This window comes from Eubalaena glacialis, chromosome 1 (assembly GCF_028564815.1).
Source record: "Eubalaena glacialis isolate mEubGla1 chromosome 1, mEubGla1.1.hap2.+ XY, whole genome shotgun sequence".
In the NCBI taxonomy this organism is placed as follows: domain Eukaryota; kingdom Metazoa; phylum Chordata; class Mammalia; order Artiodactyla; family Balaenidae; genus Eubalaena; species Eubalaena glacialis.
The window spans coordinates 219,113,611-219,139,320 of record NC_083716.1 but is presented as its reverse complement, the minus strand read 5'-3'; the positions used below and the strand labels follow the sequence as shown (position 1 = coordinate 219,139,320).

At 42.6% G+C, this 25,710-nt stretch overlaps 1 protein-coding gene across 2 annotated transcripts in view; it reads left to right on the top strand.

The window, feature by feature from the left end:
• LOC133100552 (melanoregulin) overlaps window positions 1–25,266 on the top strand; it is a 141,864-nt gene extending 116,598 nt beyond the window's left edge. For both annotated transcript variants that reach the window (XM_061204785.1, XM_061204794.1), the window contains 3 exons: window positions 22,782–22,872; window positions 24,074–24,237; window positions 24,800–25,266. In XM_061204785.1, coding sequence (XP_061060768.1) covers window positions 22,782–22,872; window positions 24,074–24,237; window positions 24,800–24,934 — 390 coding nt within the window. In that variant the 3' untranslated portion in view covers window positions 24,935–25,266. The remainder of the gene's footprint in view (window positions 1–22,781; window positions 22,873–24,073; window positions 24,238–24,799) is intronic.
• The last annotated feature ends 444 nt before the right edge of the window (window positions 25,267–25,710 follow it).

Here is a 25,710-nt window from a genome sequence, read left to right as displayed (position 1 = left end):
ACCACTCACTCTGCCTGTTCCTCTGCCCTAGTTTGGAAAGGTCTTTTCTTCCTCTCCTGTTTCTCCTGCTCCTGGCTCTTCTTCCAGCCGAGGGCAGGGCTTTGTAAAACACCCAGGTGGGGAAACAAGCAGAACCTGCTTTTTCATCCATCCTTTCCTCCATTTTGCTTGCTCATATTTTCACCTCTGTCTGTGCTTGTCTTTAAAGTGAACGTCTCAGCCGATGCTGGGTAAGATTTAGTCATTGAGAGGAACTCGCTCAGGTCCAAATGTATCTAGGCTTTTTTTTTTAAGGGAAACTTTTTTTTTTTTTTTAATTAATTAATTTATTTATTTATTTATTTTTGGCTGTGTTGGGTCTTCGTTTCTGTGCGAGGGCTTTCTCTAGCTGCGGCGAACGAGGGCCACTCTTCATCGCGGTGCGCGGGCCTCTCACTATCGCGGCCTCTCTTGTTGAGGAGCACAGGCTCCAGATGCGCAGGCTCAGTAATTGTGGCTCATGGGCCCAGTTGCTCCGCGGCATGTGGGATCTTCCCAGACCAGGGCTCGAACCCGTGTCCCCTGCATTGGCAGGCAGACTCTCAACCACTGCGCCACCAGGGAAGCCCTGTATCTAGGCTTTTGATTGCTGAATGTTCAAAAACACAGCGTTTCATTAATGCTTCAGTCCTCGTCTTCATATTTTAATCCATGACATAGTATGTATCTTTTGCCTGCTTTAAAGTGATGTTTGGGGACTAGAAAGCACCTTTGACTATATAGCAAAAGGCACATACTGAAATGTTTCAGAGTGATGGTTTTCTATTGTATGGACTGCAGTTGGCACTATTGCTTTTTTAACCAATCATGGAAGTTGACACTGTGCTTCTGGCAAACATCCTCTTCTTAAAAGGTCACCAGTCATATTGGATTAGGGCTCACACTAGTGATCATTACTAATGATCTTGGTTACTTCTGTAAAGACACTGTCTCCCAATAAGGTCCCATCCTGAGGCACCAAACATCAGCATATAAATTTTGGGGGGACACAAGTCAACCCATAATTGTAGGCATGCCATTGATAGGATTAAAAATACTTACTTTGTTTGGTGGTCAGATGTAGACCCTGTGGGTGTAGTGTGTTTAAAGAGTCTCCCCTCAGGGAGCTTACATTCTATTGAAGGGAGACGGACAACAAATAACTATAATGTAGGTTGTGTAGGGGCAGAAAAATTTTCCCTTCCTTCTAGGTTCTTTGGCTGGTCTAATAATTAAATTGATATAAGACAGATTAACAGGAGAAAACCAAACTTAATTATGTGTATACAGGATTCCCATAAAGATGTGAAGACATAATTGAGGCTTATGTAATATCCTGAGCTAAGAAAAGGGGTAGGCGTCCAGGGGTACAAAGTGGAGGAAAGCCATTCATGGGAAGGCAGTGGAGATGTTTGAAAAACAAAAGTTTCCCTGTTATGCAGATAAGTTTCCTAGATAAAAAATGATTATGGATACAGGCCCCCTTTCCAATATAAATTTAGGCAGTTGAGGGGGAGGTAAATGTTCATTGCAGCTCTATTTACAATAGTCAGGACATGGAAGCAACCTCAGTGTCCATCGACAGATGAATGGATAAAGAAGATGTGGCACGTATATACAATAGAATATTACTCAGCCATAAAAAGAAACGATATTGAGTTATTTGTAGTGAGGTGGATGGACCTAGAGTCTGTCATACAGAGTGAAGTAAGTCAGAAAGAGAAAAACAAATACCGTATGCTAACACATATATATGGAATCTAAGAAAAAAAAAAAAAAGGTCATGAAGAACCTAGGGGCAAGACGGGAATAAAGACCAGACTTACTAGAGAATGGACTTGAGGATATGGGGAGGGGGAAGGGTAAGCTGTGACAAAGTGGGAGAGTGGCATGGACATATATACACTACCAAACGTAAAATAGATAGCTATTGGGAAGCAGCCACATAGCATAGGGAGATCAGCTCGGTGCTTTGTGACCACCTAGAGGGGTGGGATAGGGAGGGTGGGAGGGAGGGAGACGCAAGAGGGAAGGGATATGGGAACATATGTATATGTATAACTGATTCACTTTGTGATAAAGCAGAAACTAACACACCATTGTAAAGCAATTATACTCCAATAAAGATGTTTAAAAAAAAAAAAAGTCCACATAAGCCACTGTCAAACCTAAAAAAAAAAAAGAGCTTTTCCTGAATCTGCTGGGTTTTGATTGCCTTTAGCTCAAAATAATCCTTATGCCGAAGATACGTATTTTGGGGTAACAAAACCTGCTCCCTTTTGGCTGTGATAAGCACTTTGAAGAAAAATCAGATAATATGAGGGGACAGAAAGTGACTTTGGGCTGGGGAGCAGAGACCTGAATGAGGTGGGAAATGAGCCTTATGAAGGGCATCCCAAGCAGAGGAAACAGCACGTGTGGAGGCTCTGAGGCAGGAACGAGCGTGGTATGTGCTGGGGACAGCAAGGAGGCCAGAGTGGCTGCCGCAGAGGGAGCAAGGGAAGGAGCTGTGCTGTGTGACCCTGAGCAAACGGGCGAGGACCAGACCATGAAGGCCCGGTAGGCACAGTGAGGGTTTTGGATTTTGTCCTAAGACGGGTGGGGAGTTCTTTCGAACTAATCAAGTAGAAAATGCTTATTTGTCCCTTTGCAAGATCTGTGCTTCTCCTCTGGCCCCGGTTACTTCTAATCTGGGCAGCTCACATTCCCTGGGAGTCCTGAGCAGGCCTGGCCTTACACCATGCCTCCCCCTCCCTGTTGGGAGATACATCTCCGGGGGTCTCTTGGTCTCTGCACACATTGTGAGCAGAGGTACTGTCTGCCCTTTGTCTGGACTGTCTTTTCAAGGGTGTTTTCATAGTGAACAGCCTTGGGACGTATAGCTAGTTCTCCCTCTGGAGCAAAGGGCAGGCAGGCCTATCCCATTATAAAAGATCAGGTTCCCTGAGTTTAGGGTTCCACGTGCAAATGATGCACGTGCAGGCATCATTTGGCCCTCTTCCCGTTACTGTGTGGGATCTGGCATGAAGAATGCTGATCTGGGGACTTCCCTGGTGGCTCAGTGGTTAAGAATCCGCCTGCCAATGCAGGGGACATGGGTTCGAGCCCTGGTCTGGGAAGATCCCACATGCCGTGGAGCAACTAAGTCCATGCACCACAACTACTGAGCCTGTGCTCTAGAGCCCGTGAGCCACAGCTACTGAGCCTGTGCGCCACAACTACTGAAGCCTGCATGCCTAGAGCCCGTGCTCCGGAACAAGAGAAGCCCTGCAATGAGAAGCCTGCGCACCACAACGAAGAGTAGCCCCTGCTTGCCACAGCTAGAGAAAGCCTGCACGCAGCAATGAAGACCCAACGCAGCTAAAATGTAAATTAATTAATTAATTAATTAAAAAAAAAAAAAAAAAAGAATGCTGATCTGCTGTTGCCGAGTCCTTTGTCTCTGACCCTGGAGTCTCATGTCTTTTGCCAGCACCCATGAAATTGTGACAGGAGACCAGACCGTATTAGCTTGTTAGCTTGTTAGTCAAATCTCGTACGCTTCACAATTCTTGACACCCTTAAAATAGCTTTCATGTTGGCATCACGACTGAGAGCTTGACCTGGGTCAGTGCTTTGGTGTATGTGCGTGGTTTTTAAACTTTTTTCTGTTATTTTTGGAACCCTGACCCCACCCCGAATGAAATCTACCAGAAAACGGATCAAATTAAAGCTGCTTTGGTCTAAGTAAAGGCAAGAACCTAGATTCCCCATCTCAGGAAGTCCCCCAGGCATCTTTGGAAAAGCCACCCAACATAATTTCAAAAACACTGTGTTGACCTACTAAAGGCCCCTTTAAAACTCAAATTTGATATCTGATAGCAATAATACATTAATTCTTATCAGAGACATATCAGTTATGTCTTAGCAAAAAATTAATTTCCCAGTCATAAATAGGTCAGCACAAATTCGTTTTTTTAAGGAATGAGTTCCAGGTTTAATAAGTTTCGGTTACAGGATATGGAGGGGGAGGTTGGGAGAGGGGGGCACTGCAGTGGTGGGCCCTGGGCATTTGGGCAGGGCTGTAAGGGAGAACACTATAAACCAGAGGTGCTGAGAAGATAGTAGATGATAAATCACATCACATTTGAACTACTTGGTTTCCTTGATCCTGATCCCTTCGAGTTGCCTCAGAAGCTTTGAGTGGGATCTGGCAGAGAGAGAGGGGCACCGTTCCTTTTCACATATCTTTTATGGTGGGGTTCTGTGTGAGGTATCATTTGGAAAAATGACTGTCCCACAGAAACAAGTTTGAAAGCTCATCTTCTTTACTCTGTTACCTGGAGCTCTGGCAGTGGGTATTCAACACGAAAGCAGATACTTATTTAATAGAGTCCAAGGAGGAATGGGGCACAGAGAAAGGATTCCTGGGGTTCAGGCCCAGCTCTACTGCTGTCTCCTAACTCTCCCGCTAATGTGCTGTGTGACCTTCGGCAGGCCATGCAACTTCTCTGGGCCTGTTTTCTCATCTGACAGAGGGAGATGTGGAGGACATGGTCTCAAAACTCTCTGTACTTAAAGGCTTGTGAACTATGGAGCAGTAATGTGGCTTTTAACCCAAGAAACATTGTGCTGTAGTCCTGGGTGTCTGCATTTTAAGGATCCAGACCTCATTCACGCCCTTTGAGTGAGATGCACTCACTGTGGGAATGGGGATGGGGGCATTTCTGAGAGTAAACCAGGTGGCTTTGATTCCTCCATGCCACATTTCCCTCCACAGTCTAGACAAGCTGTGGCCCAGGGGCCAAATCCAGTTTTATTGGAACACAGACACGCCCACTTGTTTATGTGTATTTTCTGGATGCTTTGGTACTACAGTGACAAAGTTGAGTAGTTGTGACGGAGACCTTATGTCTTGTAAACCCTAAAATATTTAGTATCTGGCTTGAGGCCATGCTTTGCCTTTGGTTTGGCACTCAGTAGACTTGGCTCAAATGCTTGTGTGAATTTAATTTTTCATACAACAAGGATACACAACCAACCCCCTTAAGGGGGGCATCCCATAGCCACTGCTTTATGATACTCTGGAAGAAGACATCCTCTTTGGAAACTGAGAGACTCTTCTAGCCTTTTCATTTATGGGTGCAAAACATCTTTCAATTACTGATGATTTTCTCTTTTGAAAAATGCCTATACAATTATGTATCATGTGAGATTAGTCAAAATTTTAAAAAATAACTGCAGTTTCTAAGCTTGTTAACTGTACCATTGACTGGTGCCACAGCACTGTTTTCCCTTCACATTCGGGGATTTTAAATGCAGAGGAATTGTTTTAGGGGCTTTGTTTGAATTAATTAAAGCCTGCCATGTTGATAAGGAAAAAGGCAGATGACTGACAAGGTAAAGGTCTTGAAAACTGGAAATGGCTGCTGAATTTAGGATTCATGAGGCAGCTTCCTAATTGGCTTGGCAAAGGGTCATCCATGTGTCTATAATAGCCAGTAAAGACTGGAGTAATTATAACCCATGTGTTAACCAGTGAGTTTCCAGGCAATTACAGGACTGCTTCCACTTAAGCAATTATTTTGCCTTGAGGCCGCGGCATTACATCATGCTTGAGGCTTTGTCAGCGTAACCTCCAAACACTTGAGTGGGGGAGGCGGAATCTGGGGGCTCCACTGAAGATTGTAGGGGAGTAAAACGTGGACAGCAAATGAGATGCTGAAATTGTAAGGAAAATGTTTTACAAGGCTTGAATCTAAATAATAACTTCCAACTATTACAGGAACCCTATTGTCATTGACAGGTGACAGAGAGAGTAAGCATTTTGTGCCTTTTTTTTTTTTGGCTGCGTTGGGTCTTTGTTGCTGCACACAGGCTTTCTCTAGTTGTGGCGAGCGGGGGCTACCCTTTGTTGCGGAGCACGGGCTCTAGGCACACGGGCTTCAGTCGTTGCAGCACGTGGGCTCAGTAGTTGTGGCTCGCGGGCTCTAGAGCGCAGGCTCAGTAGTTGTGGCGCACAGGCTTAGTTGCTCCGTGGCATGTGGGATCTTCCCAGACCAGGGCTCAAACCCGTGTCCCCTGCATTGGCAGGCAGATTCTTAACCACTGCGCCACCAGGGAAGTCCCTTGTGCCTCTTTTGAAAGGGTCAGTGTGACTCTGGGTTGTGTTCGCAGGGGTATAATATGCTGGAGATGTGCTTGGAGTGATTAGGGAAGTGGTTTAGTTTCCAGGTACATGTCTTAAAAAGGATATAGATAGTTTAGAGAAGGTCTGGAGTAGACAATGAAAATATCAAAAAATTAGAAAGTAGGAATCAAGTGATGGGGGAGAGGTGGAGTGAGCAGAACACAGACTGTCAAATCAGATGCACATGGATCATAGATTGTACCCAGTATCAAGCTTTACTAATATTTTCAAAGACACAGACGATCAAGAGGCTTAGGAGAAGCAGAGAGAGGTCTGGGACCTTGAGAATGTCTCCCTAGGGCCCCTGTCCCCACAGGGCATGCACCTCTGACTCAGAATACTAGATGAGTCTCAGTGAGGTTCACTGGGTTACCTCACACAGTGCAAAGCATTCAAATTATGAAAGAGCTCTGTTGTATACTTCTCATTATTTTGTCAAATATGTGGCATTCTCCAGGGGGCCAGACCCCAAAGATGTTGGGTGTCTTGAGTCCACGTCATCCTTTGGCCAGAGACATCCTGCTAAGGGCATTCTGTAGTCAAGGCTTCTTCCTAGCAAATATCGTTAGTCTAGTTACATGGAGGTTCACTTGATAAAGAAATTAGATAGGGTCACCTGCCTTCTTTCCTTTTTTTTTGGGTGGGGGCTTATCTACCCGTACCCCCCAACACACACACACCCCCCCGCACAGAGTCAGTAAATGGACCACAGGCCAGCTGTTTAAGTCCTTCCTACTGGTCGGGGTCAGGCAGAAATAAACAACTTGACAGCTTTCGAATAAAGGAAGAACAATTATAATTTGGGTCCCTGGTGATAAAGTATGGAGGAAGGGTAATTACAAAAAGGGTTATCACTATAATGAGAAGTATTTTGGTTAAAAAAATAGGAAACTTTCAGATTTGGGGAGTTGTTAGTTTGAAAAGCAAACGATAACTTCCTACTTTCTTTCCTTCCTTCCTCTCTCCTGTGTCTCTGCTTGGCTCTGCTGAATATCGAGGGCACCACACCCCCTTCCTGGTTATCATCTTGTCCTTGCTCTGTCCCCCTGGTCCTCCTCCTCTTTGAAGCTGGCAGAGATCCTGAATACAGAGTAAATGCCTCACAGAAGCAACAGTATTTTCAGCTAAATATTGCGACATACACAGGAACTTGCAGATTTATTGACAGGCTTTTCAGTTTAACAGAATTCATTGAAATCAGATGAGCTAAGGTCTGTGCATTGCCATCCAGACACAGTAAATACTTTTTAAAATAAATTCAAATTACAGTAATAGCCATAACTAGACTTTTCTATTTTTGAGGTAATTAAGATACTTGGTCAGGTTAACAAAGGAAGCCCTTAAAAATAATCCTTCTTGGGGATTTTAAAGTTTCTGTTCTGATTATAAAAGAAGTACATGACCATTGTGGAAAATTTGGAAAGTATAGGAGAAAAATACCACTATTATACTGTTTTATTGAATTTTTCTTCTGCTTTTTTTGAGACGAAATATATATACATATGTATACTATACATATATTATGTATATACACTATTATATATTATATATATTATGTGTATGTATATATTATGTATATATATATATCATTGTGAATATACACACTATTGTTTCAAAAATATATATGCTGTAATAAATATAGTCTGCTTTAATACTGATCACTAATATATCATTTAAGTCTTTTTTCATCACCTTTTTGTGTTTATAATCCATGCTTTAAAGCACGTTATTTGCATTCACTTTTTTGCATTTGAGATTATTTCCTTAGGAGAGATTCTTAGAACTGGAATTCATGGATTAAAGATTTTACCCATTTTTATATATTCTGATACATACCGCCAAATAGTTTTCACTGTCTTTGAGGAAGAAAAGTAACACCAATTTTGTAACTCTCAATCTTAATACAAAAGAGCCCCTTTCACCACACCCTTCCCAGCACTGGACGTTCTCATTTTCTTTTATTTTTAATAGATAATTTGGCTGGACAGCAAGAAAATATTCATTGTTTCACTGAGAATTCTTGAAGGGTGGGTATTATTTCTTGAATGATCCTTTTGTGAATTATCTCTTGATGGGTTCTGTTCTTTAATATGATTTTTCTTTCTGTATTCACCCCTTGCTATATTTGTATCAAACACTTTTTCCAGTATTTTGCTTGCCTTTTTATTATTATTATTTTTTCTTCATGACTAAAAGTTTCAGGTTTTTATTTGGTCAAATTATATATTTTTCTGTTGTCTTGGAGGTCTTTTAAAAGTAATACATTTGTCTTGGTGTAGCTATCAGTTCAATGAGATTATGGGTACGAAAGCATTTTAGACAGTGAAAGACACACTACCTGTAATAGGAGCAGTGACTCCTCCCCGCCCCACTGTCACCTGGAAAGAACCTGTAGTCCTTAAGGACACACGCAAGAGTGTTCCCTGGTAGGTCTGGGTAAAGAGGCAGCCCTTTGCAAACTTTGCCACAGTGTGTATTGACATTTGGACAGCACTTTTCGGTTTGGACGAGCCACACTTGAGCTGCTGACTTGCCACGTGTGGCCAGAGGCTGCCGTATTGCACAGCCCAGGGCTGGATGCTGAGAGGTAGACAGACCTTTGAGATGTCCTCTAGACTCTGCATTCAGACAATCCATTGTTACGTCCAAACTTGCCTCCGTACTTTGAAGAAGCAGCCTTCCTTGACGGTACACACTTGAAATAATTGGCTGTTTCTGTCTTGCCAGAAATTCAAGTCCCCCTTTCCTCTCCATGAACAGGAATTTAATCTTATTCTCCTTTGCCTTTAGTGACAGCAACTAATTGTCTCTCTTGCCTGCAGTGGCCTGAGCGGCAGAACTGGGCATGGGTTGCAGCGAGTTGATTAGGAATAACGACATCACAGGAAAACATCAAGGCCCAGTTCTTCCCACGGGCAGCGTTAGCCAAATCACATCCTGAGTTTGGCCCTTCTCCCATCGCTAAAGCTGTACGTGGGCTGGAACCCCCCAAATTTGGCAAAACTGACTTGAAATCTCTTTGCTTAACAGCCCCATGCCAGGCTTTGCTGGCACAGTTCCCCAGCCCGATCTGCGAGCTATCCCTTGGCTTAATCTGGTTCAAACCAGATAAGAATTAGGTCAGGGGCCTCTGGCTGCAAAACAGTCTGTTTCCAGAACTCCAGCAGAGCTGTGGCATAAAAATAAGCAGGGAGAGTTGGAAAAGCATTACTTGGTATCTACATTTGACTTGTTCTAGGTCAGACTTCTAGCTCTGGTTCTAGGTCATGACACAGGAGCTCACAAAGGGCAGTGGGACTGCAGTAGCAACCAGAGGAGGATGTGCCTTTCCCAGGTGCCTCAAGCAGGAGCTGCAGGATGATATTTGGGGTTTGAGGCTCTGCATGGTATATTGAGTCAAACTGCCCAAACTGCTAGACCTTAGTCAAGTTTCGCTTTATTATCTTTTAAGTATTAGAGCATCTGGGGTGGGGTTCTCAGGGCCTAGTGGTCAGTGAAGCAAGCTCACCCCACTAAGGCCCAGCTTTCCCTGGGATTCAGAGAGAAGGCAAGTAAATAGCTCTGGAAGGTCAGTAAGGAGGAGACCCAGATGCAAACATGTAAGGCAGAGGCTTGTTCTTATCTCACTGGATTGGTGGGTCTGAGGAGGCTAGGAGAGAGAACCACATCAGAGTTTGACCTTCCCAGCTGAAAATGCTCCTTTCCGTAGGCCCTAGTTACCAACAGACAGGCCTTTTGTAGTGCGAGTGTTCCAGAGTAGTGAGATGTCCAGGCAGAAGCAATAATGAAACTACACACCTCAGATTGGGACTTGAACCCAATTACATCTCAGTTGGGACTCAAAGCCACAATCTTCTAACTGCACTCCTTTGTATGGGACTTGAACCCACAATCTCTGGTTTAGGAGGGAACTCGAACCCACAGTCTCCCAGCTGAAACCGCACACCTGGTCACGGGACTTAATGGAACTCAGGCTCTTTATGTCTCAGCACAGAAGGAATTCAGCAAGAGGCAAAGTGATAGGCAAGAAGTAGATTTATTAATAGAGGACGCTCGTGAAGGCTACACGCGGGCAGGCAAGAGAGCTCTGCCCCGAGAACTAAGTGGGAAAGCGGGTTTATTTAGGGAGATACGCGCTCCATAGACAGAGTGTGGGCCGTCTCAGAAGGCTAGAGGCCCCGGGGGGTGGGGGGTGATTAGTTTTTATGGGCTGGGTAATTTCATAGGCTAATGAGTGGGTGGATTATTCCAACTATTTTGGAGAACGGGTGGAGATTTCCAGGAATTGGGCCACCACCCAATTTTTGGCCTTTTATGGTCCACCTCAGAACTGTCATGGCGCCGGTGGGTGTGTCATTTAGCATATGCCGACGTGTTACAATGAGCGTGTGATGAGGCTCAAGGTCTACTGGAAGTGGAATCTTCCACCATCTTGGGCCTAGTAGGTTCTAACCAGTTTGTGTTGTCTCCTCAACAGCTGTGTCATTCTTTTAAAGGTCGTGCCCTGTCCCCTTCCCTCCTGTCTCAATAAGGCCAAGCCTTGTTGAGAGCAGTTGGAGGGTCCTCCAAATTCTGGAGCCCCCGAGGACCAAGTGCCAGACCCCCGGGCACTGGCTCCTCCTTGGCCTCCACTCCCTACCACCCCCTCCTGCAGGGTTCATCTGGTCTGTGATTCATCCTCTAGTACGCTGAGTTTCTCTTTCTGTCATCTGATCTATGCCGTTTGGGCCGAGGTGGGAACAGAAGGCGAATGAGTGAGGCGGCTGTGTAGGAACAGTGAGATACAATCCCGTCTTCCCTGCTCATACACCATGCGTGGAGGACAGAGAGAATGGGCTTTTCTAGTCCTGACAGAGGATGCCTCTCCGGGGTGGGTGGCCTTGACACTGTCCAGACCAGCTCTGAGCTTCCTCTGCGTGATCTCCTCTCTCCTCCCTTCCCCGCCGGCCCCTCGCACTGGGATCTGGTTGCTGGGCAGTGAGTGGTGTGTGGCCAGGGGCAGCTGGAGAGCAGGGCGGGCCTGTCCGTCCTCTGGACCCAAGTGGCTGTGCCAGAGCTGCTTTTGGAATGAAAGTCCCTGCACGTTATGTTCCATTTCTTTCGTTGTGTCCCAGTTTCCACATTGGTGACAGGGAAGGACAATGGAATGGGCTAAATTTGGGCCTAATTGGTGCAGCTTAGGGTACTGGGAGGAGCACAGGCTATGGAGTCAGACAGACTTGAGTTTAAATTTTAGGTTCCCCACTTAATAGCTGTGAGGTCGCAGCTGAGTTGTTTAGCCTCCTGGGGTCTCACTTAACACGTCTCTAGAAAGGGATCCATAAACCCATGTCGTCGGATTTTCTAAGGAAAGGAAGGACACATGTAGAGCGGCCGGGGTGGTGCCTGCCCCACAGTGCAGCCTCCATATCTATGATTATTTAAAGAGACATGTGAAAAGTACTCTTCAAATATCAGATGCTTGATGAGCACAGAGCAGGAGAGGTGAATGGATTGTTTTGTTTTATTTCATCTTTCTTGAATTTATTCTGTTTCCCAAAAATATGGGGATCAAAATATCTTGATTATATAAACCTGCCTTGTTCAGAATACACATGGATTAGAACCCATGTGGCTTTTCCTGATAAAATTTAGTGCTGCTTTCTAGATTCAAAACAGGCACTCAGTCACCAGCAGAAAGTGGCCTTTCTGTGAATTGTCATATTCATTTGCGTTCAGCCAACCCATTGGGACGCCGGCTGTGTACAGAGGACTGTATACAACATGGAGGAATCCAGGTTCTTGTATCCATGGAGCCCACAATCTAGTAGTAAAAGAGACATTACAAATGCCTATATAACTATCTCGACAGTAAATAACTCTACAGCAGTTCCCATAAAGGGGCCGAGGAATTTCAAAAGAAGCGACAGTTACTTTCAACTGGTAAGAAAGGCGAAGGCTTCTCAAGGTGGTGGCATTTGAGCTGAGCCTGGAAGAGTGAGTAAGAGTTAGATGGCAGTGAAACGCGGGCGGGAGTGAACGTGGTCAGAGGCACACAGGGTCAAGATGGAGGGGCCTGTCCAGGATTGAAACTTTTCAGTAAGTGGTGGGGAACCACTGGAGTTCTCTGGGAGGGAAATGACCCAATCTGACCTTTGGGAAGATAGCTGGTTGGGAGGAGACTGGAGGAGTTAGCTTCTGGAAGCAGAGGGACCTTTAGTGGAGCTGGTCAGTCCAACGAAGGCTGCGGCAGTGGGGAGAGAAAAGAGGGGAATCTTGTGATAGAGACCGAAGCAACAGGATGCGGTGACTGATTTGGATGTGGAAGGTGGGATGGAAGGGGAGTGAGCGGCAGATGACCACGTCGGGAGTGTCAGAGGGCGGGCGCTGGCTTGGTGGAGGCCAGTGGGGAGTCAGATTGGGCTCTGTCGAGTGGCCTGGTCAGCCTCCCATCCACATGGAGGTGTCCGGCAGAAGGGGGGCATTGGAGACCTGGAGCTGAGGCTTGGGGTCAGGGCAACAGAAGGAGACTTGGGAGTCACCGGCAGGGAAGTAGTGACAACAGAAGCTAGGGAGTTCGGGGAAATTACCCAGGCAGGTGGAGATGAGAAGATCCAAGACAGAGCCTTGGGAAAGGACTACATGAAAAGAAGAGGCAGAGGAAGAAGAGAATCCTGCAAAGGGAAGAAGAAGGGTGAGGGAGATGACCATTTTCTGACCATTTTTTATCTCAGACCTCCTGCTGGCTGACTCCAGGCAAGCCACCAGACCTTTCCTCCGAAGTATGGGGGGACTAACGTCCACCCCGCTAAGTGTCCTGAGGGGTACTTAGTAGACGCTCATTCCTTTTCACCTTTCCCGCAGAAACCTGGGGAGGCACGGGAAGAAGGGGAGGCCATCAGCATTCAGTGCTTTAGCAAAGGACATCCCTGTTCAGTCACTAGTGAACTGAGAAGGTGGGGACAGTACTCTGGCACTTGCCATGGGCTGCAGATCTGAAAGGCCGATTGCCAGGGACTGGTGAGTAAGGAGATGAGGAGGAAATGAGAACAGCTATGGAAGCTCCCTTTGAAGCCACGTGGCAAAGAAGGGAGGGCGGAGAACGACGTGGCATTTGAGGAAGCCTCGGGGTAAAGGGAAGGGCGTCCTGGCTAGTGCGTCAGTGAAACCAGCTGTCCTCTCAGGAAGAGGGAGCTAGTTTCTTGCAGAATTCTTTTTCTTGGGTTTGGCATCTGAGGTTCAGGCTTTCGGGTGTTTGTTCAAAGGTGCCAGCTGATTAACTCTGGAAGGTGGAAGCCCGTCACGTGAGCCAGGGAAACTGCGGCTGGTCGCCTGAGCCCATCGGCCGTCGGGCCCTTGGCTGGGTTTCTGAATTAGGCGTCCTGTGACCCTGTCATCTTGTAAGCCTGGGAGGAGAGGGCCGCCAGCTCTCCGGGGACTTTTCCAGGGACGGGAGATAGTGTGGCTGGTCTCCTTCTGAAATGAGCAATGGGGCATCAAGGGGAGGAGCAGGGGAAGCACCCAGTAGGTAGGTGAGTCTAAGAAACCTAGGGTTTTCCTTAGTCCTGAAGCCTGAAGCTTAGTTTCAGAAAAGTATGAGCAGTTTCACAGCTCTTTCTGTTGCAGACAAGCACAAGCCGGCTCCAAACATTCACCTTTTCAGCTCTGTCTTCATAATCTCAGACCTTGGCAGTGAGCTGCCCACCCTGTCTGCATCTCAAAGGGAGTGGTTTTGCCTGTCTCACTCCTCAGGGATGACTTGGAGCCAGGTGGACGGGAGGGCATGTGGGGGGGGGGTGGGGAATGTGGGAGGTGGGTGAGGTCCTTCCACCCGTTCCGAGGAGGGGAAGCAGAACCGAAGTCCCCAAAGAAAGGACCGGAGCACAACGTCCCGGGGAGTCAACCATCGAGAAGGACATTCTTGGATCTGGCTGCAATCTTGGCTAGAGCCTGGGAATACTTTGCTTCTAGAAAAGTTTGTTTTTCTTCAAAGATTTCAATGGTGTTTTCTTAGTTCCTCCTTCAGGTCGGTCTCTGTTCTAAGCATCTGCTCTTTCGTCCTTCCCTCGCTTCCTACCTTGCTCACACACCCCCTCGCTTCCAGTTTGAAGAGGCAGTGTGGACAGTGGCTAAGTGTGTTGGCCCTACAACCAGACTGCCTGGGTCTGAAATCCCAGCTCCTCACTGGAGTGCACACTTGAGCAAGTACTTCACCTCCCTGAGCCTCAGTTTCCTTGTTCTTCAGATGTTATAATCATATTCATCTCATAGAGTAACATGTCATAGTATGAGAATTAACTAAGTAAATACATATAAAGAGCTTAGAGCAATATCTGGGAAGTAGTAAATCCTCTGTAAATATTATCTATCTGTCTGTCTGTCTACTGTCTGTCTGTTGTGCTCTCTGTCTCTCTCTCTCTTTTGTTGTAAATGCCTTCAGATCCTTTTTGGATTTTTCCAGGTGACACAGAAAGAATATATTATGTTGAAAGAGCCTATAGAAATTATATTTCTAGAAGTTATAAATTATATAGTTATAAAATATAAATTATAAATTTCTAGACGTTATGAAATATAAATTATACATTTCTACCAAAGTATAGAAATTATAGCTTAGAGTCCCAGTGATGGAGGGATCATCATCTTACAAAACCTTCATTCTGGATAGAACGTTCCTTCTAACATTGATCTTCTTTCTGTGGCTCTGCTAACACTAACAAGGCTTAGCAGACTAAGGAATAAATAAAGTTATTAGTTCTTGTTATTAGGAGCAAATAAAAATACATCCGATTCTTAGGTTGAAAAATGTCAACATAGCCAAAGGACCAGATGCAAGGATGTGTCTTTCACATGAACTGCTGCTAATAAATTTTGACCTACAGTTTTTATGTCATAGGCCTTATTTGTTACATGTTTCAAACCTTGATTCTCACATTCCGTGTGTTAGTTATCTCTGCTACTTTTGTGACCTTTGACCTCACGAAGTCACTGATAAAAATGACTAGGCCCTGAAATGGAAACCGAGCCCTTTCCTGCTTTACTAAAAACCTTCCTCCAGGCTGACATCAATAGTTTTGAGTACTCTTCAGTAGCTGCAAAACTACCCGAGCATTATCCATTTCACATTTCTCTTTGAAAAGCAAACATGAGAGAACCTGTTAGGGGCCTGTTAAAATCCAGATATACCTCCCACCCTCCCATGTAGTACATGTCTTTCTCTTACTTATCTGAAATTTCCCACTACCTACAAAATGAAAGAAAGCTGTAGGCAGAATGGAAAGCAGAAAGCAAAATGGGAGAAGAAGTCAATATGATTTTTCTATCTTTTAGAGACTCTCTCTTCATTTTAAATAGAAAGTAGCATAAGACGATATGAATTAGTGAAAATTGAAAGGGAAGAGATAACAGTTACAATGTTCAAAGAATTCATTTTACCAAAAAGCTATCACTTTCAAGTAAAAGTATTTGGCTACTCTTCATTTTTCAGTTCCCTGATTTAGATGTTTACTTTTTGCAGTACAGTGTTATTATAGCCACAATTGTATGGAGTCTTCTTTTAATGTCAGTGTTGAGTTGAAGTGGAAATTCCCAAAGGGATGTATACAGTGTATGATACATGTGGGTACTTGGTACTTTTTTTTTTTTTGGCTGTGCCACATGGCATGCAGGATCTTAGTTCCCCAACCAGGGATCGAACCCGTGCCCCCTGCAGTGGAAGTACAGAGTCTTAACCACCGGGCTGCCAGGGAAGTCCCTACTTGGTACTTTTTGATGGTGATGTTAAAAATAATGACTAGGAAGTAAAACGTCTTAAGGCATTTTCTACTTTTAAGGCACATTTAGGAAAATATTGTAATTTTTTTAGGAGACCATTTTCTATAAAACAAGTATATATGTTTATTATAATTTTGTTTCTGTCTATACCAGACAAAAAATCAAGTTAAAGAAGTATCTGGAACCTTATATTCTGGTACAGAATGATTGCTAAAATATATTATTAAGTGAAAAGTACAGGGTATAGTTTGCTACCATTTATGAGAAAAAATGGAAGGGTACAGGAGAAATTGGTACCATTTATTACTTGTGGAGAGGACACTGGTGGCTGAGGGACAGTCTTTAGTGCATTTTGAATTGTGAATCATGTGACTGTATTACCTAACTTAAATAAACAAACAATAAATGCATAAGGAAAAAGAAGCTGGGTCAGGGAAGCAACAATAAGTAGTTATTCTTTTTTATTTCCTTTTATTAAGGGTGTATGGGTTTTGGAATTAGATGCACTTAGATTTGGATTCTGGCTTGGCTGCTGTTGGCAGTTGAACGTAGGGAAAGTTACATCACTTCATGTAAAATTTGGGAAAGACCTTCTTGGCTGGGTTTTTATGCAGATCAAATATAATAAGGACCATTTCTTAAACTTCAGTTTGTGATGATCTGATTTGAGGGTATGAAATGAAGGAGATGAAGCAGATTTAAGCCTGGATATGAGCATCTTCCTCTGAAGATGACTTTTCACTATCCAAGAAAGACAAAAGACAAGATCATCTTAATGCTTGGGTTCCAGGTGGTAAATAGATTTTGGCTGAAAGTTATTATGAATCAAAAGTTAACTTTGAATGGATCATTATATCCAGCTGAAAGGGTTCAACATGTCTTTGCAATTAAGGAAATTGAGTAGTTAAGCAAATGATAGTTAGACCCTTCTCCTCCGGATTTTTGGAAGAAATTAGCTAATGAGGTATAAGCCATCTCCTTTCCCCTGTTATAGCAACAGTCTTGTGAGAGTCGAAAAGCTCTGCTCTGGTGGACAGAATTCAGGGGAGGCACCGTAAAGCAATCCCTGGATGCAGAAAAGGACTGCTGTTATATCTGTGTCATTGCCTAAGTCACTCCTGGGACAGAAAGGTTGAACCCCAAGTAGAGCCATTAATACTGCATTCCGTGTAAGCCATATCCATTCCCAGCTAAACAGCTCGATATGCTGAACATTTTTCCCTAGGGGTTAGAGGTAGGAAAATATGAGATTAATATTTTGTACTGTATTTATAATTACCTTTTTGTGTATGTACTCAATGAGTGGGCTTTATAACGTGAATCTTTCAGATGTAAGGACCAGAAAGAGAACTCCAGTTGTCTAAACCAGAAGGGAATTAGCTTAGGTAACCGAGTTCCAGAAACAGGACTGACTTCAGATGAAGTTTGATCCTGAGGCCCAGGATGGCCTTAGGCTCTACCTCTATGTGATACTTTCGTCTTTGTCCTCTTCTGAATATTGATTTTTCTTTAAGCTGGCTCTTCTCAGTGTAGTAAAAGTGATGGGACCATTTCTAGGTTTTGTACCCTCACACCCCATCCTCCAGGGGAAGAGAGAACATCACTCCTGATCATCCCAGAAGCCCCATGGATTTTGTTGCATCTCCTTGGCTTGAATTGGGTACTGTGCCCATACCTGAGCCAATGGGATATGCTGATTAGCTTAAGTTATTGGATTTCAAGCCTGGCAACCCTTCAAAGGATTCTGATTTCATTGCTCTGGGAAGTGGATCCCACGCATTGGTATTTTCAAATATTCCCTGTTGGTTCTAATATGTTGCCAGGGTTGAGTTTATTAGCTTAAGCCAATCAGTGTCCAGTCTTAGAGCTGAGAATATAACTGTTCTCTAAAGGAAAATTGGGGTAAACTTGACAGACTGATGAGAGAAGGGGAAAATATATCTTGGAGAAGCAAACGTCAAATGTCTGCTTGTGGCAGACAGATCAGTTGCCCCAGTGTCTGTATCACATCTTTCTTTTTTGCTACTAGAACCCAGATTTTGTTTGGGGCCACAGTGTGCCAGCCCCAGGGGATAGATCGTGATTTGTCCAAATACTAATGAGAATCTGTGTCCCCACTTGTCCTGTCTCCCTTGCAATGAGAGAGAGAGAGAGAGAGGGAGGGAAGAGCTAAATTGCTCTCTTTGTCCATAGCAGAGAGCACAAAGAAATTTTAAAGTTAATGCATATGAGATTGGAAGTGTAAACCTAATATTTGGAGGAGTTATGGAAGTAGCTACCAGAGAAGAAGAAGAAATGAAAGGAGAAGGAGGAGGAAGAAAGAGGGAGGGGAGGAGGAAGTTTCTATGTGATTATATTATTTTTATAATTAAAAATAAATTAATCTCTTTTGAAGTTGTTCCTAAGAGTATAAGATTATTTTAAAATATATGTCACCTATTGTTAGAGTACATTTCTTTAAATGTATAAATCACCTTTTTAACAAGAAGGAAGAGTACTTTTCAATGGTGCTATGTTCCCACAACCTCACACTAACACAGTATAGGTATGAATAAAATGTTTTAATTTTATGCATGAGAAAATGATCCCAGGAGCTTAAATCAGAACTCAAGGTCAAGGCGAGCTCATGGGATCGAAAGCTGCGGGACACCTAGCTCCTGATGGTGGCAGGAGATTGAGCTTTGTTCTCCTTTCATGTTTGGCCTCATCCTTCTTATCTAGCAACCCTGATCTGATTTGGCCAACAACTAGGGAGGAGAAAAACCTCAAAAATTCAGCTAAGCATCTTCAGTTACTTGTTTTCAATCAAACTTTTTCAGTTTGACTTGGTTCCCAGGTACCTTATGAAATTAAATCTGCATGATTTCTTTTATTACACCTCTGCTAATGTACTCATTGTTAAAATTTCGGGCCACAGCATCACAAAGACCACAATGTATTACTTCAGAAATTATGAGTAAACAAAGATTTTTTTAAAATAAGAGTTTAACTTTTGATGTCTAATAGATTTGAGCATCAAGTCACTTGTGAAGAATATTTAACTTGTTATTTTCAAATTGTTCGTCTAAAGAAAATTGATACAATTTTTAAAATGTAGAAGGACATCATAAGACTTGTTTTTCTCTAATACCAGGGAAGAAATGAGTTTCTTTAGTTGTGGGTAAGATTTTGTTCATCACCGTTTCTCATTTGCTACATTTAGATTCTGTTCTTTGGGATCATATGTTAAAGAGGAATTCAAATTCCCCTCTTATTTATTTTTTCAAAAGCCAGTACTTAGTTAAAACTCTGCCCAAGCTTCTTCTGGTTTTAGAGCTTTAAATTTTGCACAGAACTTTCAAATACTTTCATATATGATTATCCATGACTATTCTGTCAAAAGAAGACAGTAATAATATGGATTTATGAAGCGCAGCGTTTCATTCTGTTAATCCTAACAGGCACTTACTACGTGCATCGTGTGGGGATCCATCCTTAGCAGATTTTAAAATGTTACATCGTTGCTTCACCATCTAACCGTTTATCAGAGGAACAGACACTGAAACGGAATGGATTTGTATAACATTCCGTGTTAGTATTTAGGATAGCAAAATAACTGATAGATGGACAGCAAGAAAAGAAAGATTAAAAAAAAGTCTGAAGCCCGGATTACCCAATGATGAATGGGTCTCCGAAAAATAGAGATTTGGCTACACTTCCCTCAGGACAGAAGTTCTGAGGCATCAGCCTAAGGAGCTAAAAGAAAAATTAGCAGAGACCTTTATTCGCACGTTAATGAAGCCACCTAGTGGTTTGTTACATCATTTAAGGTTGTGTGAGTATGTAAAGCACCTCATCTGTGGATTGGCTGTGTGGGTCTCTAATCAAGTGTGAGTTGAAGCCTGATCACTTTTCATTTAGTCCAGCAAGGAGGGTCCGTTTCATTGAGAATAAGCACAGTGCTGCTCTGTGTAATCTTTTGTTTATTTACAGTCTTTTTTTAATCAAAAAGGACTTAGGGTAACGTACATGAAAATACAATGAGAGCACAAACTAGAAGAAGATGAGAAAAGAGAAAAAACATAAAGATATAAAAAGTAGTAAAAACTTCTGATAATTCAAAAATGCTTTCAAAATCCTATATGTTTTCCATGAAAGGACTCTACATTTTCAGGTAAGCGTGGGAACTGATCAGTTATAAAATTCACAATGTTCAGAACAGTGAAACATTTTTTAGGAAAAGTGAAATCCTAACCTAATGTCAAGAGCAGAGAAATTTTTCTTCTGGAGGTCCTCACAAATGAGGTACTGCCTAATGTCATGTATAATGTCCTCAATCCTCATAATAGAAATCATCCTGAGTCTTGGAAGATTGTTTCTTAACTGTGTCTACACTGGTTTGGAGGAGAATGTGCACCAAACTCCATTTTCAGGGCATTTGATCATTTGATTTGATCCTCACAATAAGCCTGAGAGGTAGGTAGTATTACTATCTCCATATTACAGATGAGGCCACTGACACACAGTGAGGTTATGAACTTGCCCGAAGTTAGGCTGTTAATAAATAATGGAGCTGGGATTCAAACCTGGGAAGTCTGGCTCTAACACCCATGCTCTTTTCCAAAATGCTATATATACCGAATGACCCATCCAATGAAAATGGCAATACTGTATTGAATACTTACACAGTCTGTGGGGCATTAGATAGGAATGCTTTAACATGGTGCTGAAGATGAGGTCAGGATTGCATATTTCTGAGATGACCCAGTCAGCCTTGCCCTCCAGTGTCACAGACTTCATCCCTGACCCCAGTCACTGCACACTTATGCAAACACATGTCTATACACACCTTTGGTCAAAAACAGAGGACCAGGAAAGAGTACTCAGATTCACCACTTCCTGATTTCTAGGAAATTGCTGAAATCCATGACCTTTTTATAAAAAATTTATTTTATTGAGGTATAGTTGATTTACAGTGTTGTGTTAATTTCTTCTGTACAGCAAAGTGATTCATTTATACATATATATACATTCTTTTTCATGTTCTTTACCATTTTGGTTTATCACAGGATATTGAATATAGTTGCCTGTGCTATATAGTAGGACCTTGTTGTTTATCCATTCTCTATATAATAGTTTGCATCTGCTAATCCCAAACTCCCAATCCTTCCCTCCCCCTTCTCTCCTCCCCCTTGGCAACCACAAGTCTGTTCTCTGTCTGTGAGTCTGTTTCTGTTTCATAGATAAGTTCATTTGTGTCATATTTTAGATTCCACATATAAGTGATATCATATGGTATTTGTCTTTCTCTTTCTGACTTACTTCACTTAGTGTGATAATCTCTAGGTCCATCCATGTTGCTGCAAATGGCATTATTTCATTCTTTTTATGGCCGAGGAGTATTCCATTGTATACATGTACCACATCCTCTTTATCCAGTCATCTGTTGATGGACGTTTAGGTTGTTTCCATGTCTTGGCTATTGTGTATAGTGCTGCTATGAACATAGGGGTGCATGTATCTTTTTGAATTATAGTTTTGTGAAATCCATGACCTTTTGATGCCTTTGTATCTTCAGATACAAGATCTAAAATGCAATCATAACAAAACGGGCTTTATTTTGCTAGCTTTTCTTTCTCAAAGTGGTATCTATAAATGTTTGGGAATGGCAGCTAAATTGATTTCTCTTAACCAGTCATGAAAGTTGATTAGGGATGAGCAAGGCAAGCCTTGAAAGGAACTTGGTAGGGAAATAATGGCATCATTGAAACATTTCCGGTTAGTGGAGTCAAAATATCATATAACTTGAGTCTTAAATTGAGCATTTAGAATGATGTTCTTTTAAGCTGTGCTTTAGGATAGTTGTGTGGTTAATGTTCTTGCCAAGAGGAAAAGGTATACTCTATAAAATGACCCTTCTATATAGAGAAGGCTCCTTGAAAACAAATTTCCATGGCATTTAAAACAAATGCCTAGCTCAGTAAAGATTCTAATGCTCCTGAAAGATTCAAGTTCTGTTTGGGGACCAACATGATGGCCTACTACTCATAAGATTGAAGTTTTCAGAATGATAATCTTTTAATAGTTCTGATGAATGCTTGAAAGATTCATCCTATCATGGGAACATAAATGAATGAGAGCAATGCTGAGATACGATGAAAGAAACATTGGCTGGAAATCAAGAAACTTGGGATCTACTTCAGGTCTGCTTTATTCTGATAACAAAGAAAGACACAAATTCTTTGTGTGTCGTTTTTCTTTTTTAAAGATTTTTTTTTTGATGCGGACCATTTTTAAACCACTGGACCGCCAGAGAAGTCCCTGTGTGTCATTTTTCTCGTGAACTTTGGAGTGAGATCTGAATTCAAACACCAATTCTGATACCCGTTAGCTGGATGATACTGGATTAGCCAGTTAACCTCTCCAGGCTTCAGTTTCATTATCTATAAAATGGCTTCAGTAATACTTAGATTTTATTAGGTGCTCACTGTGTGCAGGTGTTTTATATATAAAGGTTTTTTTTTATACCTTTTATCTTTATAACTATCTTAAATGGAATGTTCACTCTTGTTATCCCTACTTTACAGGTGTTATCACTGCAGTTGAAAGAATAGGTAACGTGAAGAGTCTAATTAGGATAATTTATGTAATGTGTCATATCACCTGGTATACAGCAGATTCTCCAGACACGGAGCTGATGTATTCCTGTTGACTTCATCTTCCCACCTTCTTCTCTTCTTTTGGGATTTGTTTTGAAGATTAGTGAAGAGGAGAACCACAGGCTTAAACAGCTTAACTTCGGGAATTAGGGATTTAGGCCAAAATGTAAAAATAAAACTGAATTTTTAAAATTTTCCTACAGGAGTGGCAAAAACTCAACTATGATATCTACACCCTGCGACAGATTCGAAGGGAAGTGAGAAATAGATGGAAACGCATTTTAGAAGATTTAGGTGAGTCTGAAAGTGATTATGAAATGGTAAAAATAACCAGTTGTGATCGCTCCTCTTCACTTTCTCCAGCATGGTTTTTATGAAAGGAATGTCAGTAACTGACTGATTAAGACTACTGTGTACTAATTATTTTCCCAATCCCATCCTCCCTGTATCCTCAGGCATAAACATCTGATGTTTCTGTTATCACCAGACCCTGTCTTGAGGACATATTTTGCCATGTGTTACTCCATCTGTCCTCAGTATCAAGTAGCACAGGGCAGTGGAATCATATGGGCACCACCATTGACTTTTTGGGCATTGTACATTGATTGCATTAGATGGGAGTGCTGGGCCAGTTAATCATAGCTTTATAAGGTAAGGCAGATTGGGAGAAATATTATTTGTAAGAGAGACAGCAAAATACCTGTGGTATTAGAGTAGATATTGGGTATTGATTTTTCTTAAATCTGCCAGGGTTGTGATACAATAAACATGGTCCTCACATTATAAAGTAAGCTTGTTTTCATGTTTTAAAATAATGATTTTATCAATTTTGAAGTCCTCAGTCCTTCTGCTTTGAAAGAGAACATGACACCTTGGCATCATAACCTTTCAAAAGTGGGGTACCAAGTTGCTAGCCGCTGTTGCTTTAGTTGGGATATGATGGGGTGGGGTGGACTGCCCTCTTTACTCACCCAGTATTGTTCTGACTTAATAGTCTCCTCTTTATGATGTAAGTTATCCCAGGAAGGGTAAATCTGTGGGTCTTTTAGACCTTTGGGTAAGTAATTTAACCAGTCAGCCATATTGCCCCGGGGAAGGGAATCTGGGCTTGGAGAAGTAGGGGCCTGAAGGTGACCATTGTGCAGGTTGCAGGGGAAGTAGGAATTCAGGAGACAGGGGAGGAGGTGAAGGGTAGGGAGTGGGAGGAGGGTTTGCAAACCAAAAAAAGGGGCAGCAGGCAGTCAGTGGATGAGTATCTGAGGCTTAACTCGGAGGAAAAAGTTAACAGAGAAAATCTGGTAAGAAGAAATCGCAAAAGAATTTTAATTAAAGACCCCACCCACCTCACTGTGCTGGGAAGCAGCACAGGGAGTGGTGCCTTGGGCTTCAGTTTTCTCATATTTGTTCCTAATCCACTGTTGGGTCCCTTAATCTCCTGCAGGACCATCATGTCCTTGTGACTACTTTACGTGAGGGTTCAATCTCTTTACCTTAGGTTTTCAAAAGGAAGCAGACTCTTTGTTGTCAGTGACAAAACTCAGCACCATCAGTGATTCTAAAAACACAAGGAAAGCTTGGGAGATATTGTTGAGACTGGCTGAAGAGACCAATATTTTCCCAACCAGTTGGGAGCTTTCGGAGAGATATCTCTTTGTTGTGGTAAGTGGATGTCTTGGTCCACCTGCTCTGATTTTGCTTTAAAGTTTTGCTTCTCTATTAGTCCGTATTCTCAGCATTCTCACACCACCAGCTCCACCATGGTATGAGATATGGCAGATGATGCTGGCATCTTATGCATTGGTACCCAGTGGCCAGCACATCATAATCACTTGGAGGGCTTTAAAGATTCAGGTTTCTGGATTGCACTTAGACCAGCTGAGACTTGCATTGTGGCTCAAGAATCTATCTGTATTTTTCATCCAATTTTGCTGTGCACTCAGGTTTTTGAACCATTTTTAGGTCAAAGAGATGTGAGAAATATTGTGTATATAACCTAAGATTGAAAAATGATTTGAAAGGACTCTAAGAGCAGTGGAATGTTTCTTGGATAATGTAAGTAAGGGCTAAGGAGTGTCTCTCAATTTGTTGGGAAAAATTTAATAAACGTTTTACGCACTCATCATTATTTCTAGGGTGGATATTGTGGTTTTTAGATTGGTTTTCCCACCAGCATGGCTTGGTTCCCATCTTGACAACATTTGTATTCTTAATTTTTTGGCAGGACCGTCTCATTACACTCGATGCTGCGGAAGAATTCTTTAAAATTGCCAGTCAAACTTACCCCAAGAAGCCTGGGGTCCCATGCCGGGCAGATGGCCAGAAAGAACTGCACTACCTTCCCTTTCCGAGTCCCTAAGGGAGAGGCTACGAGGCAGAATGGGATTTCTTCCACTGGAACTCAACAGCCTACCAAAGTTGGACAGATGCATGTAAAAGAGAATGAGCAAGAAGAGGGCTAGCTAAGAGAAAAAGGATTCTGAGTCCTACAAAAATCTAAGCGTTGGCCATCATGAGGACTTGACCATATGAAAGTTGAGGCTGCGTTGAAACGCCCTGGTGATCTTGCATCAGAGAGTTGGCCAGTGGGATATTTCATCATGGGTGATTAGATTCCAAGAACCCATTGCCCCCATTTTGGTTTTGGTTGTACAATAAGCTCTAGCCACTAATCCTATTGGGAGAATAAGATGTTCTAGTTAATAAAATAAGATTAATAGAGCTATCATGGAACCCAAATATGGATTACCAATTTTTAAATAATTGTCATATAATATAGGCTAACACCAAAATAATACCAGGCGTGACAAGACCTTTCTTTGATTTGGAATCACCTACAGAACCTTGGAGATGTTTGAGGCATCATTTTGAGATTATTCAGAAGTTTAGATGTACCAAATAAGAGAACTATCTAGGAGTGCTGCTCAGAAGTGAATCCTAAATAGAATGCTCCCAAGCAGAACTTCCTGCAGCTACACGTGAAAAGCTGTGTCTTCAGCTGTGCTACAAGCATCTTGAATTCTCAACGTTACTGATATCTGGTTACCTCATTTTTACATAGTGTCCAGCTCAAGTCCACAAGCCCTTGATATTTTATCTGGGATAGCATCTATTTGACCTTTACTGTCTTGTCTT